This window comes from Daldinia caldariorum (genome assembly GCF_022478825.1).
Source record: "Daldinia caldariorum strain CBS 122874 unplaced genomic scaffold F4812scaffold_5, whole genome shotgun sequence".
NCBI classification, from domain to species: domain Eukaryota; kingdom Fungi; phylum Ascomycota; class Sordariomycetes; order Xylariales; family Hypoxylaceae; genus Daldinia; species Daldinia caldariorum.
Window position 1 is genome coordinate 725,714 of NW_025953041.1, and position 24,439 is coordinate 750,152.

Sequence of the window (24,439 nt, forward strand, 5' to 3'; positions counted from 1 at the left end):
TTTATTATTATATTAAGTTCGTTTAAGTTAGCCTCTTTCCGATGCTTAAGTTTGTAACCTTCCGTATTTAATTCTATTAATAATTATTTGATAGTATTCTTCTGCTAATCTATTTTAAAGTTATTAGCTTTTAATTAGGGTTTTCTTAGAACCATGTTATATTAGGTGTTCACGATATTAAAGGAAATTAAATAATCTTTTTATTAAATCCGGACCGGGAGATTTATAATTTCTTATTTAATTTATCTTTTATTATATTTAATTAATTATTTGTTAATTATTAATCTTTAATATAGCAATTCTTTCTTTTAATAATTAATTAAATATTTATTAATTATATTAAAATTAATAATATTTATTAAATATTTATAATTAATTAATATTTAAAATTTCTAATTTTTTTATTTTATTATAACGTATAAATAATTGTTAATAATTTAGATTGCATTAAGATTTAATAAGACATTTTCTTTATTAATATTTTTTTTATTAAGTTATTTTTATTATTTTTTAATAAATTCTATTAGGACCTTATTAAATACCTTTATATTTTTATATTAATTTATATATTTCCTTAAAGTAATAGACTTATAAATTATATATACTTTATATTTATGTTAATTATAATTTTCCCACGTTCTTCCGAAATATGTGTAAACTCAAGGTTTATTTTCTATTAAAAAAGCGATATTTAAGACCATATTATTTATTCGTATATTATTTAACGAGGTAAGTTCGAATTTGATCCGTACTTTATTAATATCTTTACATTAATATATAAGTAAATATTTTTTAACCAATTTAAACCAAAATCCAATATTTTTTTTAGCTAAGTTATATATCCAATAACAATTATAAAAATAAAATATCCAGGATATTTTATGATATTTTTTATATTTTAGGTTTTATTATAGATTATGTACATATGTTTTTAACCTTAAATTAGGCTTTTTAATACTAAGGATGGAAATCCATCCGTTTATATCCAATAATTATTCAATTTTAATAGCTTTTTATAACATATATATTATCCTTTGGATATTAGTTCTTACAGTTTTTAAATTAGCTTTTATAGTTAATATTCTTTTTCCTTATATTCTAAGGTATTTATTAATAGTAATTATAATAGATTTTCTTTTAATATATACCACTTATTTCTCTTATAATCTTTTAATAACTGGGAAATACTGTATTTTTAATTTTTATAATTAGATAGGGGCTGTAATAATTGGTATTAAGGTTATTTAATTTATTGGGAATATATAGAACTCCTTATTTTATTCTTTCTTTTATTTGGTGATTTATTTTTAAATATAAGCACAGTTGTTTTTAATTAGCCATTTTAAATCCGTATTTATAATATTATAATTATACGTCTAATAATTTATTATCTATTATTCCATTTTATTTAATTTATAAAAAAGTTATTTATATTCTCATTATTTTATTGCAATTTCTTATTTATTTATAAGTTTTATAATTTTATAAAATTCGTCCTTATTATAATTATTTATTTAAATTATTACCTAAAATTTACCCTTTAAATTATTTTCGATAATTATTATAAGTATTTGTTCTTTTGGGTTGTAATTATACTACCTTTTAATATAATTAGGCATTTTTTATAAGCAATTTTTATCCATGTCCTATCCCCGTTTAGCCTTAATAGTTAATAAAAATAATTAAGATATAAGTTAATTTCTTATTTATTTTTTTTCATTATTAGAATAATGCGGGCAATTTTATTTATTATATTTATAAATGTTTTTTTAAAAGTAATAATTATTAATAATAATATAATTCTTAATATTTAAAGCAATTTAAGAAACTTAAATATTAAACGCTCTTAAAGATATTATTTTTGCAACTTGAGGTTCAGATTGTCCTTTTAATACTTTAAGCTACTTACAAAATACCTTACAGTTTTTAAATATATGGCCTATTTTATTACAGTTATAACATTTAATTTTAATTATATTTTTTTTAAACTTTTTTATCTTAATTGTATTAAAGTTAACCTCTTTTATTTCTTTTTTAGTACAAATAAAAATAAGCTTCTTAATTTTCTTTTCCTAAAATCTTTTATATAATCTCTTATTATAAATAATAGTTTGTTTAATATATTTATTAATATGTTAAAGTTTTTTTTTTTAAAGATTTTGTTTTTAATTTATATAATTAATCTTTTATAAAAATAGTTAAATTAAATATTTTTAAAAAGTTAAATAATTATTATAAATTATTTAAATTTAATAACGTATTTTAAAGCTCTTTTAATTTATTTAAAATTCTAAATTACTTTTTAAGTATCTTCTTTTTTAAATGGGTTATTAAACATTAATCTTATTTTATTTTCGAAGTTAGAATATTTGTTAAAAACGTATTAAAATTCTTTTATTTCTTTTCAAATATTATTAAAATAGTTATTTATAATAAGTTAAAGCTATTTAAAGGTATTACCTTTTAAATATTAATATATAATTAAAACCTTATACTTATTTTTATTAAAATTAATTTAAAAAAAAATTAAATAAAGTTTAATTATATTAAATTAGGCTTTTATATCTGTAATACCATTATATTTAAATGATAGAAAAAGCCTAAATCCCTTATTAAATAATAATAAAACTGTAAGTTTTTATTACCTTATAGGTTATAAGTTAAAGTCCTTATTAAAGTTATTATTAAGATTATTATTTAGGTTTTTATCTTTTTTAATTTTAAGTTAAGTTAATTCCTTTTTAAAGGCTTTAACCTAATTCTTAAGTTTTTTATAATCTTAATATACCTTTTAAAGTCCTTCCCCTAAAAGGTTAATTTATTTTCCTTAGGTTAAGGTCTTTTCTTTTTCTTTATTAATAATTTTAATCGTTTTTTTTATTTCCTCTTTAAATAATCTAACTTAGGATTTAATTTTTATTAAAACCATATTATTAATAAATTATAATATGTAATTAAAAAGTAGTACGTTAGGTTTATTATATTATTTTGCTTAATTAATTTTTATTAAAAGTTAATTTTCAGGAAATTTGTTTAATAAATATTTTAAAATAAATAGGTTATAATTAATTTAAGTAAATAAAGAAATATTGTTGTTTAAATTAACACTCATATTACATTTAACTAATAATAATATTAATTAAAAAACTATTAAAATATAATAAACCTACATTTAAATCCGTTAAAATATAATAATAAAGGTTTTAATTTTAAATAAATAATAATAATATAAGTTAAATATTAATAAAACGTTAAAAATATTTATTAAGAAGGCTTAAAATCCTTCCCCTTATATAAATTAAATATAAGATTTAAATTAATAATTAAAAAAATGCAAATAAATATCTAAATATATAATGGTTTTTAAATATCCCGTAAATCTTTTCTTTACTTAATGTTCTACTAAAGGCATTATAAATCTTATGGTTTTTAGGGATCTTAAGGATCTTATGTTTCTTAATAAGATCCATAAGATCCATAAAATCCATAAGATCCATATATCCGAGGTTCAACCGAAACGTTATTGGTTAATATCCCCGCTTCCATACTGGGTATGGCTTCGTTGCCTATTAACTCATAACATGGGGTTACTTTTAAAAAAATTAAAAAGTATAAATAAATTAATTTAATTAAAAACACTTTAATTCTTACCTTTTTTTTCTTTTTCTAAATATTTAAACTTTTCTTTATAATATATAATTTTAATAGCTTTAATTTTTAAAGTTTCTTTTTAAAATTAAAATTAATTAAACTACTTAATATATGTAAACATGTTATTTTAGCGTTTTTTAATTAACGTTTAATATTAACAAATCTTAATGAAATAAGTTTTAATTTTTTTATTAAATCCGAGCAATTTCTCCTTAATTTTATAATATTTTTCTTATAATTAAAATAATTTTAATGAAATACTATTTAAAAAATTTATTTTTATTATATTATAATTTAAATAATTATTATTTTTTTAACGTAATAATGATAAATAAAGAAATTTTTAATTAAAAAATAAAATATTTTATTAATATAAAAGCAGTAAAAATATAGGAAATTATAAAAATTAAAAATTTTAATAAAAAAAATATAAGTTTTATAAATAACTTTTTAATTAAGTTTACGCTTAACTTTTATAATAAATTTAATAATATATTTTAATATTATAAAACATAAGTTAATATTTAAGAAAATGAAAGAGAATAAGAAAATAAAAAAACTAAGAAAAAAAGGAATAATATTACGAATTAACGGCTTAAAAAAGCTATATTAAATAAAGAAATAAAGGATAATTAATAATATTTTTCGGTTAAACTTTAGATAATTAAATCTTATGGATTTTATAAATTTTATAAATCTTATAAAATCTTTAAGATTTTTAAAAACCATAAGAACTGTAAAAATATTAAATGAAATAATATATAAATAAAAAAGTTTATAAAATATTTAAAATATTATATATTTAATTATTTATTTATATTTTTTTAATTATTAATTTAAATTTTATATCTAATTTATATAAAGGGAAAAACTTTAAGCTTTTTTAATGATATTTCTTATATTTAATTAACATTTAACCCGTATTATTACTATTTATTTAAAATCAAAACCCTAGTTATTACATTTTAATGGACCTAAGTGTAAGTTCGTCATAATGTCATATAATTGCCATTAATAAAATAATTAAATTATTTATTATTTAATAATTTTAAATTTATGTAACGAATTGTGACGAACCTACACTCAGGTCCGTTAGAGTGTAATAACTGGGGTCTTGATTTTAGGTAAACAGTAACGATACGGGTCAAGTGTCAATAGAACGTTGAAAGTGTTCGTCAGGAAGGCTTGGAGTCCTTCCCCTTATATGGGTGAGATATAAGACTTAGATTGATAGCTAAGGAAACGTAAATGAATGACTAGATACATGATGGTTTAAATATCCCGTAGACCTCCCTCTTTTACCCTTATGATCTTGTTCGGGGGTTATCGTGGATCTTGTGGTTCTTAGGGATCTTATGGATCTTGTAGGATCCCTAAGATCAATAAGATCCATAAGATCCAATTATCCGACGTTCAACCGAAAACGTTGTTGGTTGTCCCCCGCTTCCATACTTGGTATGGCTTCATCGGGCCGTGGTTCGTAACACGAATTTACACTTAAGTTCGTTAAAATATAATGTTAATAAATTTTAATTTTTAAGTAAATAATAATAATATAAGTTAAGTATTAAATAAATGTTAAAATGTTCGTTAAAAAAGCTTAAAGTTTTTCCCTTTATATAGGTTAAATATAAAACTTAAATTAATAGTTAATAAGCTTAAAATAAATAATTAAATACATAAAAAACGTTTAATAATTATATGAAATATTTTTTATTATTTTTTATTATTATCGTTTATAACATTTTTATATGATTTAATATAATTTAATTAATTTAGTTAAAATTACATAAAATCATTTAAATTATTACTTTTTATAAAGTTATTTTAAAATTTATTCGTATTAAAAAATATTAAAACCCTATTTTTAAGCTTAAATGTAATTTCCTCGGTTATTAATTTATAATATTTACATTTTAAAAATATATATAAATAAAAATTATATAAGTATAAAAAATATAAAATTATATAAAATAAATTTTTTAATTTTTTTTTAATATATTTATTGGATTTATATTATAAAAACTATTACATTTAATTAAAAGCTTAAAATTTCCTTCGTTTTTTATAAAAAAGCTTATTTAGGAAAAATTAATTTAATGTAAGTTAATAATAATAACTTTTCGTAAACTTAAGGCACATAATAATTATTACAATCCTATTATATTATCATAATTACGTGACACTAATTGTTTTAGTTATATATTAAGTTCAGAAATATATAGCAATCGTTTATATTTGTTCGTATGGTAGGTTTATCTCTCAATTTCTCCCCCAAAGAGTAAATGCAGGGAATTAACGGAAGGCCTAGACATATCATGCGGAACGAAGGAGTCGCTTGTTCTAAAAGCCTCATCGAGAATGCTGATAATCACATCCCATCCTTTTTGATTTCCACTAACTTAGGTACCTGTCTGTTAACTAGAAAACTTATATGCTATAGATGGTCGTCGTGTCCCGCATCTGACCATCTATTCTCATCTGCCACCAAAACCAGATTTTCTCCATAAAACCACCGACTGTAATTCTAGATCTAATAGTAATTTCAAAATTGACCTGTCGATGCCAATAACCCATCATTTCCAAGCGTGGCGCTGAAATCAGCATCCCAAATACCGTTTTGGCCGCCACCGAGCCCCGTTGCGGCCCCACCTGATGCGAATAACTGCTCGTCGAAGTTATCGAAGGTGAAACCTGACGGCGAATCCAGAGGCGCGTAAGGTGTAAGATGTTGGGGGCCTGTTGGAACGCTTGTGTCGACGGTGTGTATATCGTGAGGTTGGACTGCGTCCCCCATAGCTTGATCTGTAATCCACAACGCTTGTATCTGAGCGTCATCACCCGGCGCCAAGTTGAAACCAGTACAGTCAATCCGATCTGCCATAGCGAGATCTTGTGCTTCCTGTCTGTCCTGCTCTGGATCCCCGCTATCCCTATCGTGGCTGATGTGGGATAAGGTCCCACGCCCGGAATCGCAATCATTTCCACTCACCGACGGTAACCCGGATCCCTTGAGTATATCAGGGCTGTTATGAACAGGTCTCGTGGCGTCGTACCTTCTGAGTATCTGAGGTATGGCCTGCTGATATAAGGTTTGCGAGAAAGCCAGCACCTCGTCCTGAAGCGGCATCAGATCGTGCGGGATGTGTTCCCGAGCCGCACGCTCCACAATCTGGAGCCCTTCTGTAGCCATGAACTTCTCGAACGACAACAATTCCGAAGACAGGTCGCTCTCCAAATACGGGCTGTCCGGATGTGGTTGTCCTGGGAACAATATGTCGTAAATTGCGTACCACTGCTTTCGCTTCGTGAGTTGCTTGTCGGAACGGCGCTCGAGTTGCTTCTGCTGGACTGACGTGACGCCCTCTAGATCCGCTTTAGGCCGCGGAGAACAGGTGCGGCTTTGGATGTGACTTTCAAACCCATCCTCCTCCGGGAATACCTTCCAGCAGACGGGACAATAGGGTGGCCTCTCATGATAGCGACGAAGGTGCTGCTTTACTCTGGAAATGTCTTTTAAGATATACTGACAGCATTTACGATAGGATAGCGGTTTCCATTTGGAAAATGGACATGCCCAGAAAGTCGGCTGAACTTCGATGGGCGGATCTAGGTACCTAGTTCTTTTCCTTGGATTTTTGTCTTCATCTTCGTATTCATCTCCCGATTGATGCTGGTTACTGTCTTTGTAACCCCTCTTACCACGTGGTAGAGGTATTGCGTCTTTGCTGGCAGATTCGCCGTGTTGCTGAGTCGTTGCGGGATTTTGATGGCGTGATGGCGTGCTTCCGGAAGGAGTTGTGTTTAGCGGATATCTAGACAGACTAAGAGTCTTGAAATATTTCTGCAGTAGTTCGTCTAATATGGGTGATATAAGTGGTTGGAGGACGCCGTGATCTACCCAATTCAACTCGTCTTCAAAGTCACTTGAGTTCATCGAGTCGTATTCGGTTACGTTGCTCGAGTTACCTAGGTTCGACGGGTGCGAGCTACATGCACTTGGTAACGGACTTGATAATGAATGATTGAGGCGATCTCCGAGAGCTTCTTGAGAAGTTTCTATTTCAGAATTCTTCTGTCTGGTAACATTTTCCAGTTTGTTGTCAGAATCATTAATTCCCGTACTATCCATGCCAGGATTCCACCCTGATATGAGCGGAAGAGGCAATTAATTCATGGCTACTAATTTGAAGGATATATCCGGTAGAAAGAAATCATACATACCTGGACTCAAGTCTCCTTGTGTCGTCGAGGTGAATGCGATTTGCTCGTCGGCACTCGTTGAATTCAGCTTCAAAAAAGTGTCTTCCTTATTACTTGAGGGCCCACTGAGCTCAGTATATGGATCTACTGCGTCGAATGGTGGCAATACAGAAAAGGCAGGATTCAAATTCGTTGGGTTTAAGAGATTGGGCTTCTTTGAAGTTGAACCGGTAAACAGTCGGCCCGCAACATCCTCATGAGATAAATTCCCAAAGGGTTCAAGATGACCGGAAAAGATATCAATCGGCGGTTCCTCTGGAGACATGTTTGGCGCGCTTTCCTGGGTTTCTGTACTGAGGGAAGGAGGATCGGAATCGAGCCACGAAGGAAATAAATTGTCCGATTGAAATATCCGGTTTTCAAATTGTTTGATAACGCTGTCCATTATCGACGAACCTCCGAAGAAAGCTCAGTTGCTCCAGATAAATCAGGCGTGCTTTGGTAATGAAGCCCATTTTCCGAATCTTTTGAGCTTTGTCTCACGAGACGTTGCTGTTCGAGGCTCACTTCCCTCTCGTAAGATGTAGATCCAGAGTAAGAGCTCCCATCATTGGGAACGCATAAAGTTAACAAAGCCCCGGAATTGGGATAAGGAATTGGGGTATCAAGATATTCAATAGTTTATTACATAGAGGTAGCTACGTACTTTGGACTAGAAGCCTCAGAGGAGGGTGATCTGCGAAATATAGTTGCACTGCAATGGTAACGCACAGTTGTGTGGAAGAAACTAGTGTGCTGCAACATGGGGGCGGTTTTGTGTTCTATATACATGCACGCCTTTACCAATCAACCAACCGCTAATGGAGTAGTCTGTCACAATCGGCTTAGGGATGAGGAATCGCTGAATGGTCTACTGTTGTATGAATACTTCGAGTTCAAGCTAAGTTCAAGCAATACCGATAACCCAGTTTATTTTTATTTTTATTTTTCCATACATTGTATCTTCATGTCGATATAGACATGGAAGCGATATAAATTGTGGAAACAGTTGCGATGCGCTTCTAAGAAGTCATGGCCTTAGCAAGGCTTTAAGATAACACAACAACAAACTCGAAATCCTCTGTCAACAACAGGTACTCATCCCTCGTACTTGGTCCACAAGAGCCGCTTCCCAATCCGTGGTGCGCCGCATCAAGTCTCAAGACCACATTCTCCGTCTTCTTCTTGCGTAACTCGTAGGGATGCTTCGCCGCCTCCACATCTGCCACCCTGTAATGCGAAGCGTTGAAATCAAACAGCTTCCGCTTCGTATCGGGGTCATTCAGATCCGAAAACCGAGCCGCGAGCGATTCGCCACTGACATGCGTGAAATTCACCCATCGCGTGTCCGTCCTGTTGCCGCCTTCTTGGGGGTACTCGTAGTCGGTCCAGAGCTCGGACACCTGGGCGACTTGATATACGCCCAGGCGCTGCGACAACTTCTTGTCCCTGTAGCTCTCGCCCGGCCCGCGTCCATACCAAGTCACGGCCGCCGCATCCTTATTTCCTCCGGCCCACTCGCTTGGCAGCTGCATGGTGATGCCTATGCGCGGAAGCGTGCGTGGCAAGTTCAACCCCTTTGGCTTGCCCCTGACGCGTATGGCGAGAGCACCCGATGCGAAGAACGTGTAAGTGATGTCGAGATCAACGGACCACGAAAGGACAGGCGGAGAAAATCGCTGTTCCACCCGGATTACGACAGCGTGTCCGTCTGGTTCGGTATCCAGCCGGCAACTACGCGTCTGGCACTTAGCAAGGTGCAACAGCCTGTTTTTCCAGTCGCGCCCGTCTTGAGGCGCGTCGTTATCCGTCGGTGCCCGGTAAGCGGTGAACTCTGGACCCACAGCTAGGAGCTCGGTGTGATTCTTTCTGAAGGATCGTAGTTTTCCGTGGACGGGCGAAAAAGTCCATGATGTACCCGGGCTCGAAATTGACCAAAGAGTCGATGTTTCAGTAATAGTCAAGTTTTCAGGTGACTGAAACCGAAGGGAAGGGGGAAGGGAAGGGTTATTTAACGGGATCTCTTCGAAGGCGATTTCAAACCCAGCTGGAAGAGACGGGGTAGCGGCGCGTTGGCAAAAATTCAATTGTAATATTTCTTCTCCAGTTGAATTCCTGGATCGAGGGGGGAGTGCTAATTCGGCGGTTTGGCCAGGTTGTATGCCAGATGGGATTTCGATCTTGCCAGTATGAGCGGTTGGTTCGCCCTCGTCTAAGATAACGTAAGTACATTCAATATGATCAAGCGTAATGAAGTCATATCTATTGATGATCGTGGCTGTGTGCGATGTGTAGGACACGACCTTGACAGGCTCAATCGCCTTTTTGTATTCAACCAATCCAGGGGCTGGTGTGTGGTCAGAGTGCAATACCCCGTCCATAATGAAATTGCTGTCATTCGGTTCATCACCAAAGTCTCCACCATAGGCATAGAACTCATCGCCGGATTCCTCATCTTTCTTAAGGAGACCGTGGTTCGCCCATTCCCAGACAAAGCCGCCTTGAAGTTTCTGATGACTGTAAAAAGCGTCGATATACTCCTTAATGTTACCTGGACCGTTGCCCATCGCATGAATAAACTCGCATAGGATAAGGGGCTTGCGTTTAGAATCGTCCTTCGCAAATTCGACGATGGTTTCTATCGGTGGGTACATGGTTGAGTACATGTCCATGGTCTCAGCATATATGTCGGCTTCATAATGTATGGGTCGGCTGTCGTCATATGACTTGATCCAATTGTACATGGGCTTGAAATTCCGGCCAAAGAAAGCCTCGTTTCCAAGAGACCATATTATAACAGAGGGATGAAGTTGGTCACGGTAAACTAGTTGTTTCGCGCGGTCCACATAGGCGTGCTCCCAAGCAGGATTATCTGTTGTCCACTGAGCAGCATCCTTTCGTGTGAGGAGTTGTCGCTCCCGGAATGGAAGTGCCCTATCCGCAGGAGAGAGCGCTGCATCACCTAGGTACGAATCAGTCAATACTATTGATGGTTTCACGCGTCAGGATGAACCTACAAATTGACTCGAAGCCGTGACATTCAAGATCGGCCTCGTCCATGACCCAGAACTGTTCTTGTCAGATTAAGGTATTATATGAAATACTATGTGGACAACTTACTCCTAACTCATCAGCTAGATCATATAGGCGGACATCGCTTGGTTGGTGGCAGGTTCGGATCGCATTGATATTGTGGGTTTTCATAAGAATCAGATCCCGCTTCATGAATTCATACGGTACAGCACGCCCAAACATAGGATGATGCTCGTGTCGATTAGCACCTCTAAGGACGATCCGGCGACCATTGACTTTAATTAAGCCGTCCTTCATTTCTACCTGTCGGAATCCCACACGATGAGCAACGAAGCTCGTATTGTTTAAAGAGACAACAAGGTAATACAGTGTTGGTGTTTCTGCCGTCCATTTTGAAGGATTCGGTAGGGAGAGAGAGAACTCAGGATATCCCTGAGAGACGGGTCTTGCCTTCGTAGCAATGACCTTGCTCTTAGATGGATTCCAAAGGTCGACTTGGAGTTCGCCGGTCCCGGTAATATCTACCCGGATTTTCAGTTCCGCATTGATATACTGGCTGTCTAGCTTTGTCTGGACGAATAGGTTTTCAATACGCGACTCTGGTGGAAACCCAAGAAGGTAAACGTCACGATAACTATGCGCTCTTTAGTTGATTGTCACACTGGGAAAGGTTATTGAGCTTACATCCCGCTCATCCTCCATTGGTCCTAGAGGCGAATTGTTAGCGAAACAGGCTGCGTTGTGGAAGAGGTTCAATAATAGTAGCTCCTACCTGATCCTCGATATAAGTGCCATCGCAGTATTGATAGACTTGAACTGCGACAGTATTTTCGCTCGCTTCGTGGATTACACCTGTGACATCGAACTCGGACGGGTTCCGTGACCCCTGATGATACCCCACCTCCTTTCCGTTCACCCAGACGTGGAAAGCAGAATCGACTCCCTCGAACCTCAACCTCAGCTGCATGCTCCTAAGTTTTTCGGAGATCGTGAATTTCTTGACGTAGAACCCGGTCTCATTCCTATCAAAAGGTACATTAGGTGGGTCAACGGGAATGGGGAAATTGACATTAGTATAGTGAGGCCCCTTTCCGTAGCCGTTCAGTTGCCACATGCTAGGCACAGGTATGTTGTCCCATTCTGTTGTATCGAAGGTCGGGTCCTCAAATCCTTCCGGGCCCTCAAATGGATTTTCTGCAAACTTGAATTTCCAAGTTCCTGAGAGCGAATAGGTATTGGATTTGGTGCTGTCAAAGGCCAGGGCATCTTGCACCGTGTTATACGTATAGAAATTGGCTCGAGGAGGAAGGGTGTTCTTGTGAAGAATGCTAAGATTATTCCAATCTGGCTGAGATGCTGGGTGAATCTTTCGAGACATGGTCAAAGCGAATGCTCAGTTTTATTCTGGAGAACTGCCGCATCAATAATTCGTAATTGTAAAAGTTTGTCCTGTTAACTCTATTATAGATACACCTCAAGGAATTGGACGCTTGGTGTAGTGTCTTGTTGGTGGTTCTACCCCTTATTCTACCGAAGGCAGTGATAAGGGGAACCTTTCGGGATTTCGGGGAAAAAGCCGATTTCGCGACTTGAACGCATATATACACGAAACGCAAAAAAAGGTAGCAAGAGAAATAATTACTATAATGGACCGTATATGGAAAATGACAGATGTCTGCATAGGTTAGGTAGGTGTTACTTGGATTAGAAAGGGACCGATCATCGAATACTACTGAAATCAAGAGGCTCGGTGCGGGGAAATCCAAACACGAACCGAATCGTGACAGAAATCCATACCTACAGTAACATTCGGGTAGCAGAAGTATTGCCATGTTCATGTATAACTTGGAAGTTTAGGTACCTACCTAACCTAACCAACAACACACCTGAGAGGTACCTAAAACAGAGAATTAATCGCGTGCTCGGCTGAAGTCCAACCCGAATTAGTATCTGATGACATCTTCGCGAAGGGTCAAACGCAAGTAACCTAAGCGGAGAGCTGTACAATGAAGGTGATGTACGACTTTGATGTGTACAAGAAATGTTATAGATTGAGAAGGGGGTATCAATATAGATCCATAATGATCAAAAGACCTCATGCTCATGCCAAGCATCACCAATCCAAGATTCAAACCAACCTCCCATCCCATTTTACCATATCTTTTTTTTCCTAATATACACCAAGGGGGAATCCGACGAGGTTCCCATATAAATGACCCTTGAAACTTTATGCTCCGGAATATACAGCTGTCACGAAACGACCACATTCCACGCGTTGCTCAATACTAACTTTTCTTCCCGAGCCGCCCTCTCCGATCTTAACTGTTGTCCTAGGTGTGATCTGAAATCTGTGATGCTCGCCTTGTCGTCCTTTTTCTGCGTCACCTTCCCCGCCATCTAGGGGTTCAATATAAGTTGGCAAGGGGGTGTTATTCCTCTTTCCCGTGCCCAGCTGATAATGTTCGTTGCCACCCCAGAATAGTACATCTGCGCCCCAGTTTGTATGGCTAGGCGAACTGGTGTTAGATGCATTGACGGAAGTAACGTTTTCCATGACTGCTGCCGCATGGTTACTGCCAGCGCTCAATCGGGCTAGGCGAATGGGAACAACGGAATCCGTCTTTTCATCCCACTCGAAGAGTCCCGAGAGCGACTTGATCTTGGAAGGACCAAGTGAAACGTGCGTCCATTTCCCTGTGCCTAGGCTACCATGGATGCCAGAGCCACAAGCCCAGGTATCGGCGGTAATTCGGCCCAGGTCCCTAACAGAATCGGCATCCTCTTTTGAACCGGCAACTCGCTTTGCGTCTATAGTGAAGAATGAGTTCGCACCGCCGGCTGCAATAGATGTTACTCGCGGTTGCTTCCCCGACCCGCTGTAAAGTTTGTTGAATGGCAGCGGGATAGGAGCATCAATGAAAGGGAATTCAGGCTCTACTTCAAAGCCTAGCTGGCCCGATGTATTGTCGCCGAAAACGAAGACATACCCGTTGTTATCAAGCGCTAGAGAATGGTAATCACCGGCCGCTATCTTTCTAATTTTAAAGTCCTTCAAGCTGATAATTTCATGAGGCTCATCATAAGGTCCTGCGGGTCGGGTTGCCCAAGTAAGGCCTGGTATACCCATTTGACCTTTGGAAGGAAAATCAGATGTGCTAGAAGCAGCAGAAAAGACGCGTCCTTTGGATGTGAGCAGTAAGGCATGTTCTAAGCCGCTGGCAATATCGATGATGCTTTCGCCCCAGCCGAGGTTCTTCGGTTTTAGTTGTCGATAATTGACGGTCTCCGGACTGGACCAGAAAGAGAACCAGGATGTCTGATGCGATTTCTTGCCAGAGGTCTGGTCAGCTCCTGCTACAGGTATCGAGTAAACAGTTCCGTTCTTCCCCAAAGCAATAATACGATCTCGCGATATTTCAACCTTGACAAGATCTTTACCCTTCAATGTTTCGGCAGGGGTTGGGTTCGCTTTCGAGAAAGCTGTGCCCCACTGCACAAGGTTGCCATTCTCAGTAATAGCTACTCCAAAGTCGCGATCAAGCTTTATATCCCTTAGTAGCATGCCATCAAAATATGGTATCCTTCGTGGCGTCTTCACAACGGTATCGGTTGAGTCGGGTGCGGCTACTCGACCTGAGTTAGAACCCCACGCATAGACGCCAGGATTTTCCCAACTCTTCTTTACTTGGAGATGTTGGCTGCTAATTATGTCGCGATTTTCCTCTTTAGAGTGACTGGTTGGCCGTGTCTTCTCGTACTCGATAACGGCTTGTTGTGGTTTCGGTGGTGATTTGGTTAAGGCCGGATACAACGCAACGGCACTTCCAGCAGCCAGGGCTACTAACATCCCACCTAGGAGTTTTCCAGCGCTCCAACGCTTACTCTGAGCTCCATTGCTTCCTGTTTTAGTGCTAGCTAATCTGGGCCATTGGCGAATGAGGGAATTCGTGGAATTGGGATAACGGTATAAGAGGGAGCCATGGCGCAAAGCGATTCGACGGACGATAGTCATGGTCGAAAAATATTCGGTTCTGGACCAAACCAGTAGCGGATGACGACTAACCTTAGGTATTCAATCTCAATCCGAATTATCGCTAGAGGTCTTTTATATATAAAATCATTCGCAGAGGGAGGAGAATTGACAGCGACAGCGTCGAGAGACAGTAGAAATAGAAAAAAAAGTAATGAGGTCATCCAATCAAAACGCACATAAAATAATACGTGCATAAGCCAGCAAATGGTGGGGCATATTATTTTTACTTCTACAACGGTTTATGTAAAGTGCGGGGTATGTTATGATGAATTGTACGAGATGCTATGTAAAGCGAGGAGTGCGTGTATAATAAAATTCTATTTCTCTAAGCCTTATCTTCTTTTGCCTCCCCTTCCCCCTCCCCCTTTATTTACATCTGCGTCTAACATTCAACATTCAACCTTCAACCTTCAACCTTCAACCTCCAATCTCCAATGCAACAATTTATATCCAAGTACTACCTCCTATTAGGTTAAGTAGGTACAATTTCGCTCTCCATTAGTTATCCTTAATTATCTGTGTTGTCCAGTACATCTTCATCGCGGCCTGGATACATGATATCTTGAACGATAACAGCTCGGACCAGATTGTAAAAGACGAAGCAATACGTAAGGAGTAAGCAAATAGACATCCCTGTCGCAAACCAGCGAATGCCTTCATGCTGGAGCTCATTTCCAATGGAAATTGTAGCTAATATGAAACCTGTGTTTGGGAATGCCATCGCCCACCAATTGAGGTGGAAATATTCCGGTGGTGACATGATGACAGACACTACCGCAATACCAAACCACCACAGCGAGAGCGCCCATAGGAATATCGCGCATACAACTGCGATAGGTTTGATTATAGTCATATCAAGCACCATACCCGCATTGATATCCAAATTATCAGGTAGACCATTTGCCATACCGATAATTGCTAGAGCTGTAAATGCTGGTGGGCCAACGTTCATGAACAAGCCTGTTCGATGTTCGCGGTTTGGCATACCTGAAATAGTTCAGCTGGTAACCCCTTTCGTGTATCATCATACCAAAGCTTACCTCGTGACATTAAACGCCCTACCATATGAGCGTACATCATAAACGCCACAGAGAGGCCCAGCCCCTGGCATGTTAATCCCACCACGATGATCGGAATGGCGTTCATCTGAGGCTGATTTTCCGCAATAACGGATGCGATTGTCCCTGAGAGCATAATGGGAAATATTGGTAAGATCCACGTTGGCATCATAGTGTGGAGACCAAGGCTATGCGTTCTGAATACATAACTGTACTGAGCGATGGCAACGAACAACGAGCCTGCCACATAACCCCAAAATAGAGCCGATATAAACCATACGGCGGACGGAGTTTCTTGAGGAATAGCGTAACGTTGGGTACCCGTAATGATAGTCGCTATAGCGAGAAAAATTGTTGGCACAAAAAAGGCCTCTCGAGAATGAGTGATGGACGTCTTGAAAGTGCCTTTATGCACCACGAATCTCATAGTCATTGTGGCGACTATGCCGACAAAGATAACGATGTTTGCGACGTATACGACGAACCCAATCTGTCGAAGTCCAGGAAATTGGTGAGGCTGGGCATAAATCAAAAGGGCTAGGCCCCCAGTGCTCATGGATAAAGTAAACCAAGCCCAAGTGAAGTGAGTTCTAGTAGATTCAGAATAAGCTAAAACCATTGACCTTAGAGTCTGAGCTATGGGCTTTTTAGGTACTCACATCCTCCGGGAAAGCTTCAACTTTGGACGGTCTGGATCGTATATATCGATACCGTCAAGGTTGTCTTCTCTTTTCTCGACATCATGGCCCTCCTTACCATTGCATACGGAAGCGATTGGTGAGTTAACTCGGGTTGCACTACTGCTGGAGCTCAGATCTTGCTCATCAACTTCATCGTTGGAAATTTGTCCCAATGTATGTTTCCCTAGTTGTTTGCCAAGCAGCAGTGGGTCATCAGTAAGATAGGGGTTGTGTTTGTCTGAATCTGAAGCGTTACCATTGTCCATAGCTCTAAATTACACCAATAACGCAATGCTAGGCGGCTCCGAAAGTGAAATCGAAAACAGGGATAATATTAGAGTAGAATGGAAAAGAGGGGAGGATTGTATGGTAATTTTATAGATTCGAAGTCTATACCTCTTAGAAGTTAGCACACGAGTCCTATCCTATCTTACCATACCCAATCCGCCTTATAAGTTATCAGTGATTCTAGATCATGCGGCTCACTATGTTAATACAAAATGAAACAGGTTTCAATCAAAACCGTTGGCTGCCAAGGATCCCAAAGTCAGGACCGACACCCCAAACATACAAAATAGAGGTGGCAATGATACATCACATGGCAACGAGGCTTCCCCATCGTGTACAACATTCCCTGAAATAGTAGGATGTATCTTAATACCAAGGCTAGAAAGCTACCTAGATGCGTAAGAGACCCACGATGGCCAAGAAACTCCCTCATATAGCACATGTACTACATGACAAATAAGAGGGAAGAGAGGCGCTGGTTTAGAGCTGTTTGCGCTGCTGGTCTAGAGCCGGTAAGGTCGAGGACCGGCATATCTTGGTACCTAGCTGTGAAGATCTTGGTAGGGCACTGCCACAAACTACGTGATTGATACCTCACATGTTGGTGTAGATAGTAGATTCCACGAGACTGGCCAACCGTGCTATGGTGTTCATATTACAGACTAAGCACTATTCGCTTCACATGAGCCTGAGCAGTGACGACTTTCTTAATCCGAACAAGAATCGCTTCGCTAGACCAGGATATCAGACGAGTTGCTCAACATATCGAACCTCAAAATGTTAGGAAGTATTAGATTATCAGGAACCAAGGCTCGTATGCATTGGTACCGAGGTGCTCGTTGTCGACCAGGTTCATTTTGATGGGCCTGAGAACAACCTTGTATATCAGTGTTTCTATACATCGCAGTAGTATAGTTGGCTATGACCTGCTTTCATTTGCTGGGCTGTGGCTCACCATGCTACTCTACGCCACTTTTCCTCACCCCCTACGACTGTGGACGCGTTCAACCTTACGAATCTGAAGTCTTGGCTCTCAGGGTGACTTTTTCGGGTCTCGACAAACATGATGAGTAAATGGATAAGCGATTCTGTTGGGGCTCGATGTTGGACCAATCAAATATGATCATGCTACTTGCGAGGGTTCTAGGTATCTTGATAATGGAAACCTCTCTATGTCGTTTTGCATTTGTTTGAACTTGAAATTCCATGGTGATATAATTAGCGAATCGCGGATCCAGAAGTGCCCCTTAAAAATGCCCTCGTGGTCAGGAAACACAGAACTTGCGAATCATATTGAGAAGCCATTGGTATATGGCGCAACACGGAAAGAAAGATCAACGACAAGCTCAAAATCAAGTTTGCCTTGGTGTAAAACTGCTATGAACTTTTACTGCGGCACATGCTCTCTCAACGATTGCCTTTGGGGCATTTTACCCCAATACAGCGTTGTAAGCCAGTTTTACTGTAGAACCAGGACCAAAGACTCGTCACTCCAATTGAATCGTGCATACATACGATGGGAAAGGCACGTAAGGAGCACGCAAAATAACGTAAAGTTTCTAGCTGCTATTTACGGCGGTCGAAATTCGCTTCTTATCTACGATGTTAAGCTTTCCAGACCATGCTTGATGGGTAATACTTCGCCAATCATCAGCGCGATGGGCTCTATGGCCGGGGTCCTTTATGCAGGGACTTCGATGCGGCCGAGAGATATAGCGTGAATTAGGAAGCTTGATTCGAGATCAAGATATGACTAGCCCCTCTTGAGTTGCTACAATGCTATGTGCTTCAATCAGCATCAACCCGGGGTGTTGGGGAGCATTACTGTATATGCAGTTTGAGGCAGGGGTCGTCTATTGGTCCTTAGTAATTTCTGTGCAACTCAACTGTTACGTGCGTCGCTGTCGACGGTAAGCCTTTACGACCTACGGTAGTATACCCACCTCCGCGAAAATAGCCGGTGATAATGTGAGTTACATTTTATAAGTTGTCAAATATATCCGTCGGGGTCACACTAGTAATATCAATGTTACCCATAACCGCGGTTTGGCGATAGAACATGTCCCGCACCAATCAGATGGCCAGCCCTGTTGCCCTCTCTCAGCTCTTCTTCACTTACTAATTCTAGACGCCATTACAGCAACCTTACAGCAATCGCATCTCTTCTTACTATGTCATCAAGCCCTGTCCAATCAAATCGATTTTCGTAACCCTCAGAGCTGACAGGAGAGATTTGTTCTCGACCAACTAGCGACACTCAGATATTTCGTGTAGCTGCGTGAACGGGTCTAAGTGCCAGTAGCAAACCAACATGGAGTTATGGATAATATCCGTCGTACCGGAGTCTGGGGTCCAAAAGAGTGTATATATAGACCATCAAGGTCGTCGTTTCTTCAGATAGGTAGATCACCAACCTAGTAACGACTAGTAACGAGTCCACCCGGTAACAAACTCGCCTTAGCATCGCCTTACTATCAAACGCCAATATGCACGTCACTCAGAGCACTCTCGTTCTTGTCGCTGGCTTGGCCTCCCTTAGCGCCTCAGCCCCCTTCTACCCATACTACCCATCATCTAGGCCAAGTGGTATCCCAGTTCTGGGCAATGTTCCTTACCCAAACACCACAATAGCGGGGCTTACCGTCATTGACACGCCTATCGTCCGTCTTGCAAAGGAGTTTGCTCGCAACCACAGCGATGACGCTACATACAAGCACCAGATTCGCTCTTGGCTCTTTGGATCCCAGATCATCGCGAACAACCAGACGCTTCTGAATACCGTCGACATTGAGGTGCAAGCCGTGGCTGCCATTCTACACGATCTCGGCTGGGACCAGACCCCTGACTCCCCAGTCACCTCAACGGATAAGCGATTCGAAGTTGATGGAGCCATCGCCTCGAGGAACTTCCTCAACACGTACGCAGATGATAACTGGGACGGCCGCCGCATCCAGTTGGTCTTTGACGCCATTGCGCTCCACACGACCCGCACCATCTCCTACTTCAAGGAACCCGAGGTGTTCGTGACCGGCATGGGCATAGGTATCGATTACAACGGCCCGGAACGAGGTGTCAGCAACGAGACTTGGCAGAACATCGTCGCAGAGTTTCCCAACTTCGACCTTATCCAGGCTACCAACGAGACTTTTACTTTCATCTGTGCTAAGAAGCCAGCTGCCACCTGGGGTAAGACTCGTCAAGCAAGTTTACTTAGGTGCTTTAATAGCGGTGCTAACTCTGATCTACTTAGACACTCAACTCCAGCCGTGGGGCGACCGATACGTGCCTGGCTACAAGGACAACGAGGAGCTGAGGATCGACGGCATCTTCACTTACCTCCAGAGCATCCAGAAGAAGTAAAAAAAAGAATGTATAGAGGTATCTATACGCGGAAAGGCATCACTACCGGTGTTTCGGGTGTTCTGAGTGGCGAGTGGCGGGCTGTGTTGCAGGTGAAGTAACCAGGTACCTAGATGATGGCTTACGAAACTCCAGTGCGGTCATCTACTGAAGTCAAATGGCTTGGATGGGTTGTTAGATCAGAGTTCTTGTTTTTCATGCTTTATTTTTGAACTTCGCTATATCATTTCCTACCTAAGGTAGTTCAACAATATAATTTTCGTTTCTTATCCCTGATTCAATTCTTGTGCTCCATAGCTTTGTGCTAGGAGCGCCATATCAGATTGATCACCGATAACCGTTCACAATCTCATCCACCAGACTTCGGTTCTTCATGAAAGTTTCGAACTCCCGGACTGAATATCAGTTAGCCAAGACGCATGTTCATTAAGTAAGACAGCGCAGACTCGACTCACAAGTGATCTTGCCTTCTCCATCTATGTTGTTGACTAATTGATCCACTTCTACGTCGCCGATAGACTCTCCCAATTCGGCTACAAGTTGCCGGAGTTGGCTCTGTGTAATAGAACCATTGAGAGAAGGCTCGAATTGCTTCCATGCTTTAACATAGTCAACTTCTGCTTTCTCTACCGGCGGGTAGGGCTGTCCTGTCATCATCGTGATAAACTCTGGTAACTGAGTATTAGTTATGTGAATACGGCCTCATAACCTTCCAATCGGTTTTTTCTTTTTTTTTTTTTTACGTCGCCCCCGCAGATGCTGGATAAGGACTAGACACTGAGCCTTACCATTGAAATTGATAGTTCCATCACCGTCAAGATCCACCTCTTTTATGATTTGTTGGACTTCCTCTTCTGTGGGCTGCTTCCCAGGGCTCTGGGACATCACTTTCGCAAACTCTTCCACACTTATGTTGCCTAATAACAGTCAGTAAAAACACCATCAGCTCATCCCTCATCCCTCATCTCGATAAACACCAAGCACTAACCGCCCTTATCAGTGTCCTAGAACGAGGTCAGTCCAGGATCTTCTCAGTTCATGCAATCGCCAACACTCACATATGAGTCAAAGAGCTCTTTGAAGACTTGGATCTCCTCTGGTGACAGGTTTCGAGCCTAGTCGTCGAGTTAGCAGGGTTCAATTGAGCCAGTCTTCAATCGGAGGTCGTAAACACACCATTTCGAATTTCACTGGTGGATCTTGCAATTAGGTCAATGATGTAAATGAGTCAAAGTCTGAGGTATTCGCGATATTTTTTATAATTGATGAAGGGGAAGATGATTCGACGATGGAAGGGGAGTTCACGAGGAGAATATATAAAATTTGGGAAAATCGGCAGCGCTCGAAGGAGGAGGATGATTTGCATGAAACCATCTCCTGTTCCAGGGGCCAACCAAGTATCTTCTCCCAACTGCATGATCATCACAAGGGTGGCACGGTCCCACGGTCCGTAATCTGTTCCAGTCATATAAGATCCACACCCATTACTGGCATTCCTACCAGTCCTAGCTGCAACGACTTAGTTTGTAGGATCACTTTCAAGTGGAGTTATACCAGAATCAGATTAGATTAAGTACCTCTGTAAGGTAGTAACTTACCTAGTCTGATAAACACGTTGCTGTTAATATTTAAGAAGTCGACTCAAGTAAATAATAGTAACTATAATTGTACAGCCAAAAAATAGGTATATAACACATTCACTTTATACATACCTTTATAGCTTAGTTAGTAAAGCCATACTTTAGGTACCTATCTGTATCTTACATGTAACACGCTTAAACCAAAATAAAATACCTTAGCAGCTTAGGTAAAGCCACTTACGGTGTATAAACTCGCGTATTATAACGCGACTAATAAAACACAACCGGTACAACGCGGCCGCATGTATATATTAGAGGTAGTTATTATTATATTATAGTAGTTGCAGTGTAACGGTCACGTAGTACGGGTGGCGTTGCACCCGGTCGCGCTGAACTGGTAGTGGTGTAGTATTTAGAGTGTAAATTCTAGAAATATCATACTTACACCTATCCAGCACCACAATTCTGGCAGTATGGTCTTTAATAAAAAGACTAATTCTACGGCTATGAATTTTTGTAAAGATACAACTCTCAGGAGGTAAACTTTCTAATCTTCAATAAGCTTTAGTGCCTGCAATACAGATTTCCGCGTTGGTAGCACTACATATTATGATTGACCTATCTCAGGATGGCCCAATAAAATGGTGAATTGGTAAATAGTCCATCGTTGATGCCATGTCTGGTGTAACCTTGTGTCTGCCGTCAGCAAGCGACACGACAATTCTCAGTCAATCCCCGCATGTACTACAACTCTGTAGACTATGACTGGAGAGATCGTCTCAAGTAACCAATTAAAGTCGGACCGAAAGATTGGGGTCAGTAGAAACCTTGGCGTCATACTTGAGAAAGTCTTGCTTAAAAGCCTGCCGTTACCTCTAGCTCCACGTTGTGCGAATTATTAACCATCTAAATTCATATTGCCCTCCAGACATGCGGATGTTGAGCCTGATAACTGTTAGGGCCGAGACCATCCCATCTGTGTGCTATAGCACATGCAGTAAGTCTAGAGCCACCTCCTTACACATCTTTTTTGATTGGGAAAATTCATACTCACATGAAAAACTGCACCTATTAGATAATGCAGTTGTTGAAGCACAGAGGGTTGGCAGAGTGCCAAGTCTGTGTGCGGCTGACTCTGATTATACGAAATACCGCGATTCGTGTAAAACATGCATAGAATCCAATCAGGGCAATTGGACTGAGGTATTATCTGGCACCCCATTGCTTACCTATTGTGATTCGGAAGAACCGAGCACAATTCCTACGCCTTCATCAACACCAAACTCGTCACCTTCGACATATACTTCTTATGATGTTGTGACACGGACATATCCATGGTATGACGAAGACCACCTATTGCTACTACCCTTTGAGAATAAATTTTATTTCTGAACAACTTACAAAATTGAGTAACTTGGGAAAACATTGGCTAACTTTGTTTATAGTATGTCTTTATCGTCCTAGATCAGCTATCACAATCTACAACTTTAATTACACCAACCTCTTATTTGGCTTTTGTTAACTGTGGAGTAGACACAACAGTAAACGGAGGAGTTACAACAACCTGGCTATTTTCCACTGTATTCACGAAATTTGCGCCAATCCCGGCAACTACAGTTGTCTTAACTACAACGGAGGTTGATAGAGGGCCAACGACATTGAGTTTTACAACAACTTATCTGCAGATTGCAGATGACTGGACAACGAGTATCGGAAACCGAAACAGTACTCGGAATCCTACTAGCAGTGGTAAACGACTTGTGTTCAAATATTTCCAAATTGTAATAACATCACTGGCTATTTTGTAGCGACAAGTACTCTCTCATTACCCCTGCTTAACGCCCAACCAGCGGAGCCAACTAGCCGTGCTTGGATAGCTGGTCCCGTTGTAGGTGCCTTTGCAGTACTTTCGGTCGTTGGTATAAGTTCGTGGTTGCTATGGCGTCGTAGGCGAAAGAGACTTGAAGCACGGTCTAAGACAGAGTTACACGGAGAGTCAGCTGTGAAGACAGAGTTGGATGCTCCCAGTCACCCACAAGAGCTTGATGCAGTAAACTCACAGAAGAAGAACGAAGCAACGATCCCCAAGGAGCCACAGGAGCTACAAGCAAGTTAATGATAGGAGACAAAGTAGATTGTGTCCGGACGGGGTACAACGAGCCGAATAATCAATATAACATTAAGTTCGTACCTCAGCATGTAGGTATATATGTACCTAGGGGACAAGTCTATCCTCCCGTGGATACCTGAGTGCATATCAAAGAAAGCATAATATGGACTTAGCCATGCGTCGGAGTTGATCTCACAATAATAATATTAAAGATAATATCAAGTTATCAACTATAACGCTCGGTTTTGGGTCGCGAAGTAGCTAAGAATAGATATGGAGAGAGATAAGCATATGGCTTTGTAAACTGTTTTGGAGCGAAAAAGTATTCAAGGAGGGTTATAGAGTTAAGGCCGGTGTCATTGTGTAAAGAGCCTGAAAGCTGAGTTACCTTTCAGAATTTAGAT

The 24,439-nt window shown here is 39.3% G+C and overlaps 7 protein-coding genes across 7 annotated transcripts; 2 read left to right on the forward strand and 5 right to left on the reverse strand.

Moving 5' to 3' along the window:
- Positions 1-5,871: 5,871 nt before the first annotated feature.
- On the reverse strand, positions 5,872-8,720 carry F4812DRAFT_422621 (uncharacterized protein). The gene is made up of 3 exons (XM_047933672.1): positions 7,879-8,720; positions 5,963-7,800; positions 5,872-5,900 (listed from the first exon to the last, which is right to left on the reverse strand). Exons 1-2 carry the CDS (start codon positions 8,297-8,299, stop codon positions 6,197-6,199), a joined length of 2,025 nt encoding a protein of 674 aa, XP_047791603.1. The 5' UTR covers positions 8,300-8,720; the 3' UTR covers positions 5,872-5,900; positions 5,963-6,196.
- An 8-nt stretch (positions 8,721-8,728) lies between these two features.
- Positions 8,729-12,625, reverse strand: F4812DRAFT_422626 (glycoside hydrolase family 2 protein). Its single transcript, XM_047933673.1, has 5 exons — positions 11,699-12,625; positions 11,611-11,633; positions 11,014-11,560; positions 10,911-10,962; positions 8,729-10,855 (listed from the first exon to the last, which is right to left on the reverse strand). The coding sequence occupies exons 1-5, from the start codon at positions 12,302-12,304 to the stop codon at positions 8,943-8,945; spliced, it is 3,141 nt and encodes a 1,046-aa protein (XP_047791604.1). The 5' UTR covers positions 12,305-12,625; the 3' UTR covers positions 8,729-8,942.
- Positions 12,626-12,764: 139 nt separating this feature from the next.
- Positions 12,765-15,180, reverse strand: F4812DRAFT_422627 (RCC1/BLIP-II). Its single transcript, XM_047933674.1, has one exon. The coding sequence runs from the start codon at positions 14,936-14,938 to the stop codon at positions 13,154-13,156; it is 1,785 nt and encodes a 594-aa protein (XP_047791605.1). The 5' UTR covers positions 14,939-15,180; the 3' UTR covers positions 12,765-13,153.
- Positions 15,181-15,467: 287 nt separating this feature from the next.
- Positions 15,468-16,851, reverse strand: F4812DRAFT_450522 (voltage-dependent anion channel; the record flags this gene model as incomplete). Its single annotated transcript, XM_047936099.1, has 4 exons — positions 15,468-15,946; positions 16,000-16,607; positions 16,677-16,817; positions 16,847-16,851. 4 exons carry the CDS (start codon positions 16,849-16,851, stop codon positions 15,468-15,470), a joined length of 1,233 nt encoding a protein of 410 aa, XP_047791606.1.
- Positions 16,852-18,780: 1,929 nt separating this feature from the next.
- Positions 18,781-20,531, forward strand: F4812DRAFT_422633 (uncharacterized protein). Its single transcript, XM_047933675.1, has 3 exons — positions 18,781-18,953; positions 19,126-20,171; positions 20,236-20,531. The coding sequence occupies exons 2-3, from the start codon at positions 19,472-19,474 to the stop codon at positions 20,343-20,345; spliced, it is 810 nt and encodes a 269-aa protein (XP_047791607.1). The 5' UTR covers positions 18,781-18,953; positions 19,126-19,471; the 3' UTR covers positions 20,346-20,531.
- On the reverse strand, positions 20,532-21,755 carry F4812DRAFT_422635 (EF-hand). The gene is made up of 6 exons (XM_047933676.1): positions 21,522-21,755; positions 21,404-21,460; positions 21,334-21,349; positions 21,134-21,262; positions 20,801-21,013; positions 20,532-20,740 (listed from the first exon to the last, which is right to left on the reverse strand). Exons 1-6 carry the CDS (start codon positions 21,522-21,524, stop codon positions 20,673-20,675), a joined length of 486 nt encoding a protein of 161 aa, XP_047791608.1. The 5' UTR covers positions 21,525-21,755; the 3' UTR covers positions 20,532-20,672.
- An 875-nt stretch (positions 21,756-22,630) lies between these two features.
- Positions 22,631-23,747, forward strand: F4812DRAFT_324789 (uncharacterized protein). The gene is made up of 4 exons (XM_047931498.1): positions 22,631-22,740; positions 22,805-22,922; positions 23,001-23,262; positions 23,459-23,747. Coding segments are annotated over exons 1-4 (435 nt in total). The 5' UTR covers positions 22,631-22,686; the 3' UTR covers positions 23,460-23,747.
- The last annotated feature ends 692 nt before the right edge of the window (positions 23,748-24,439 follow it).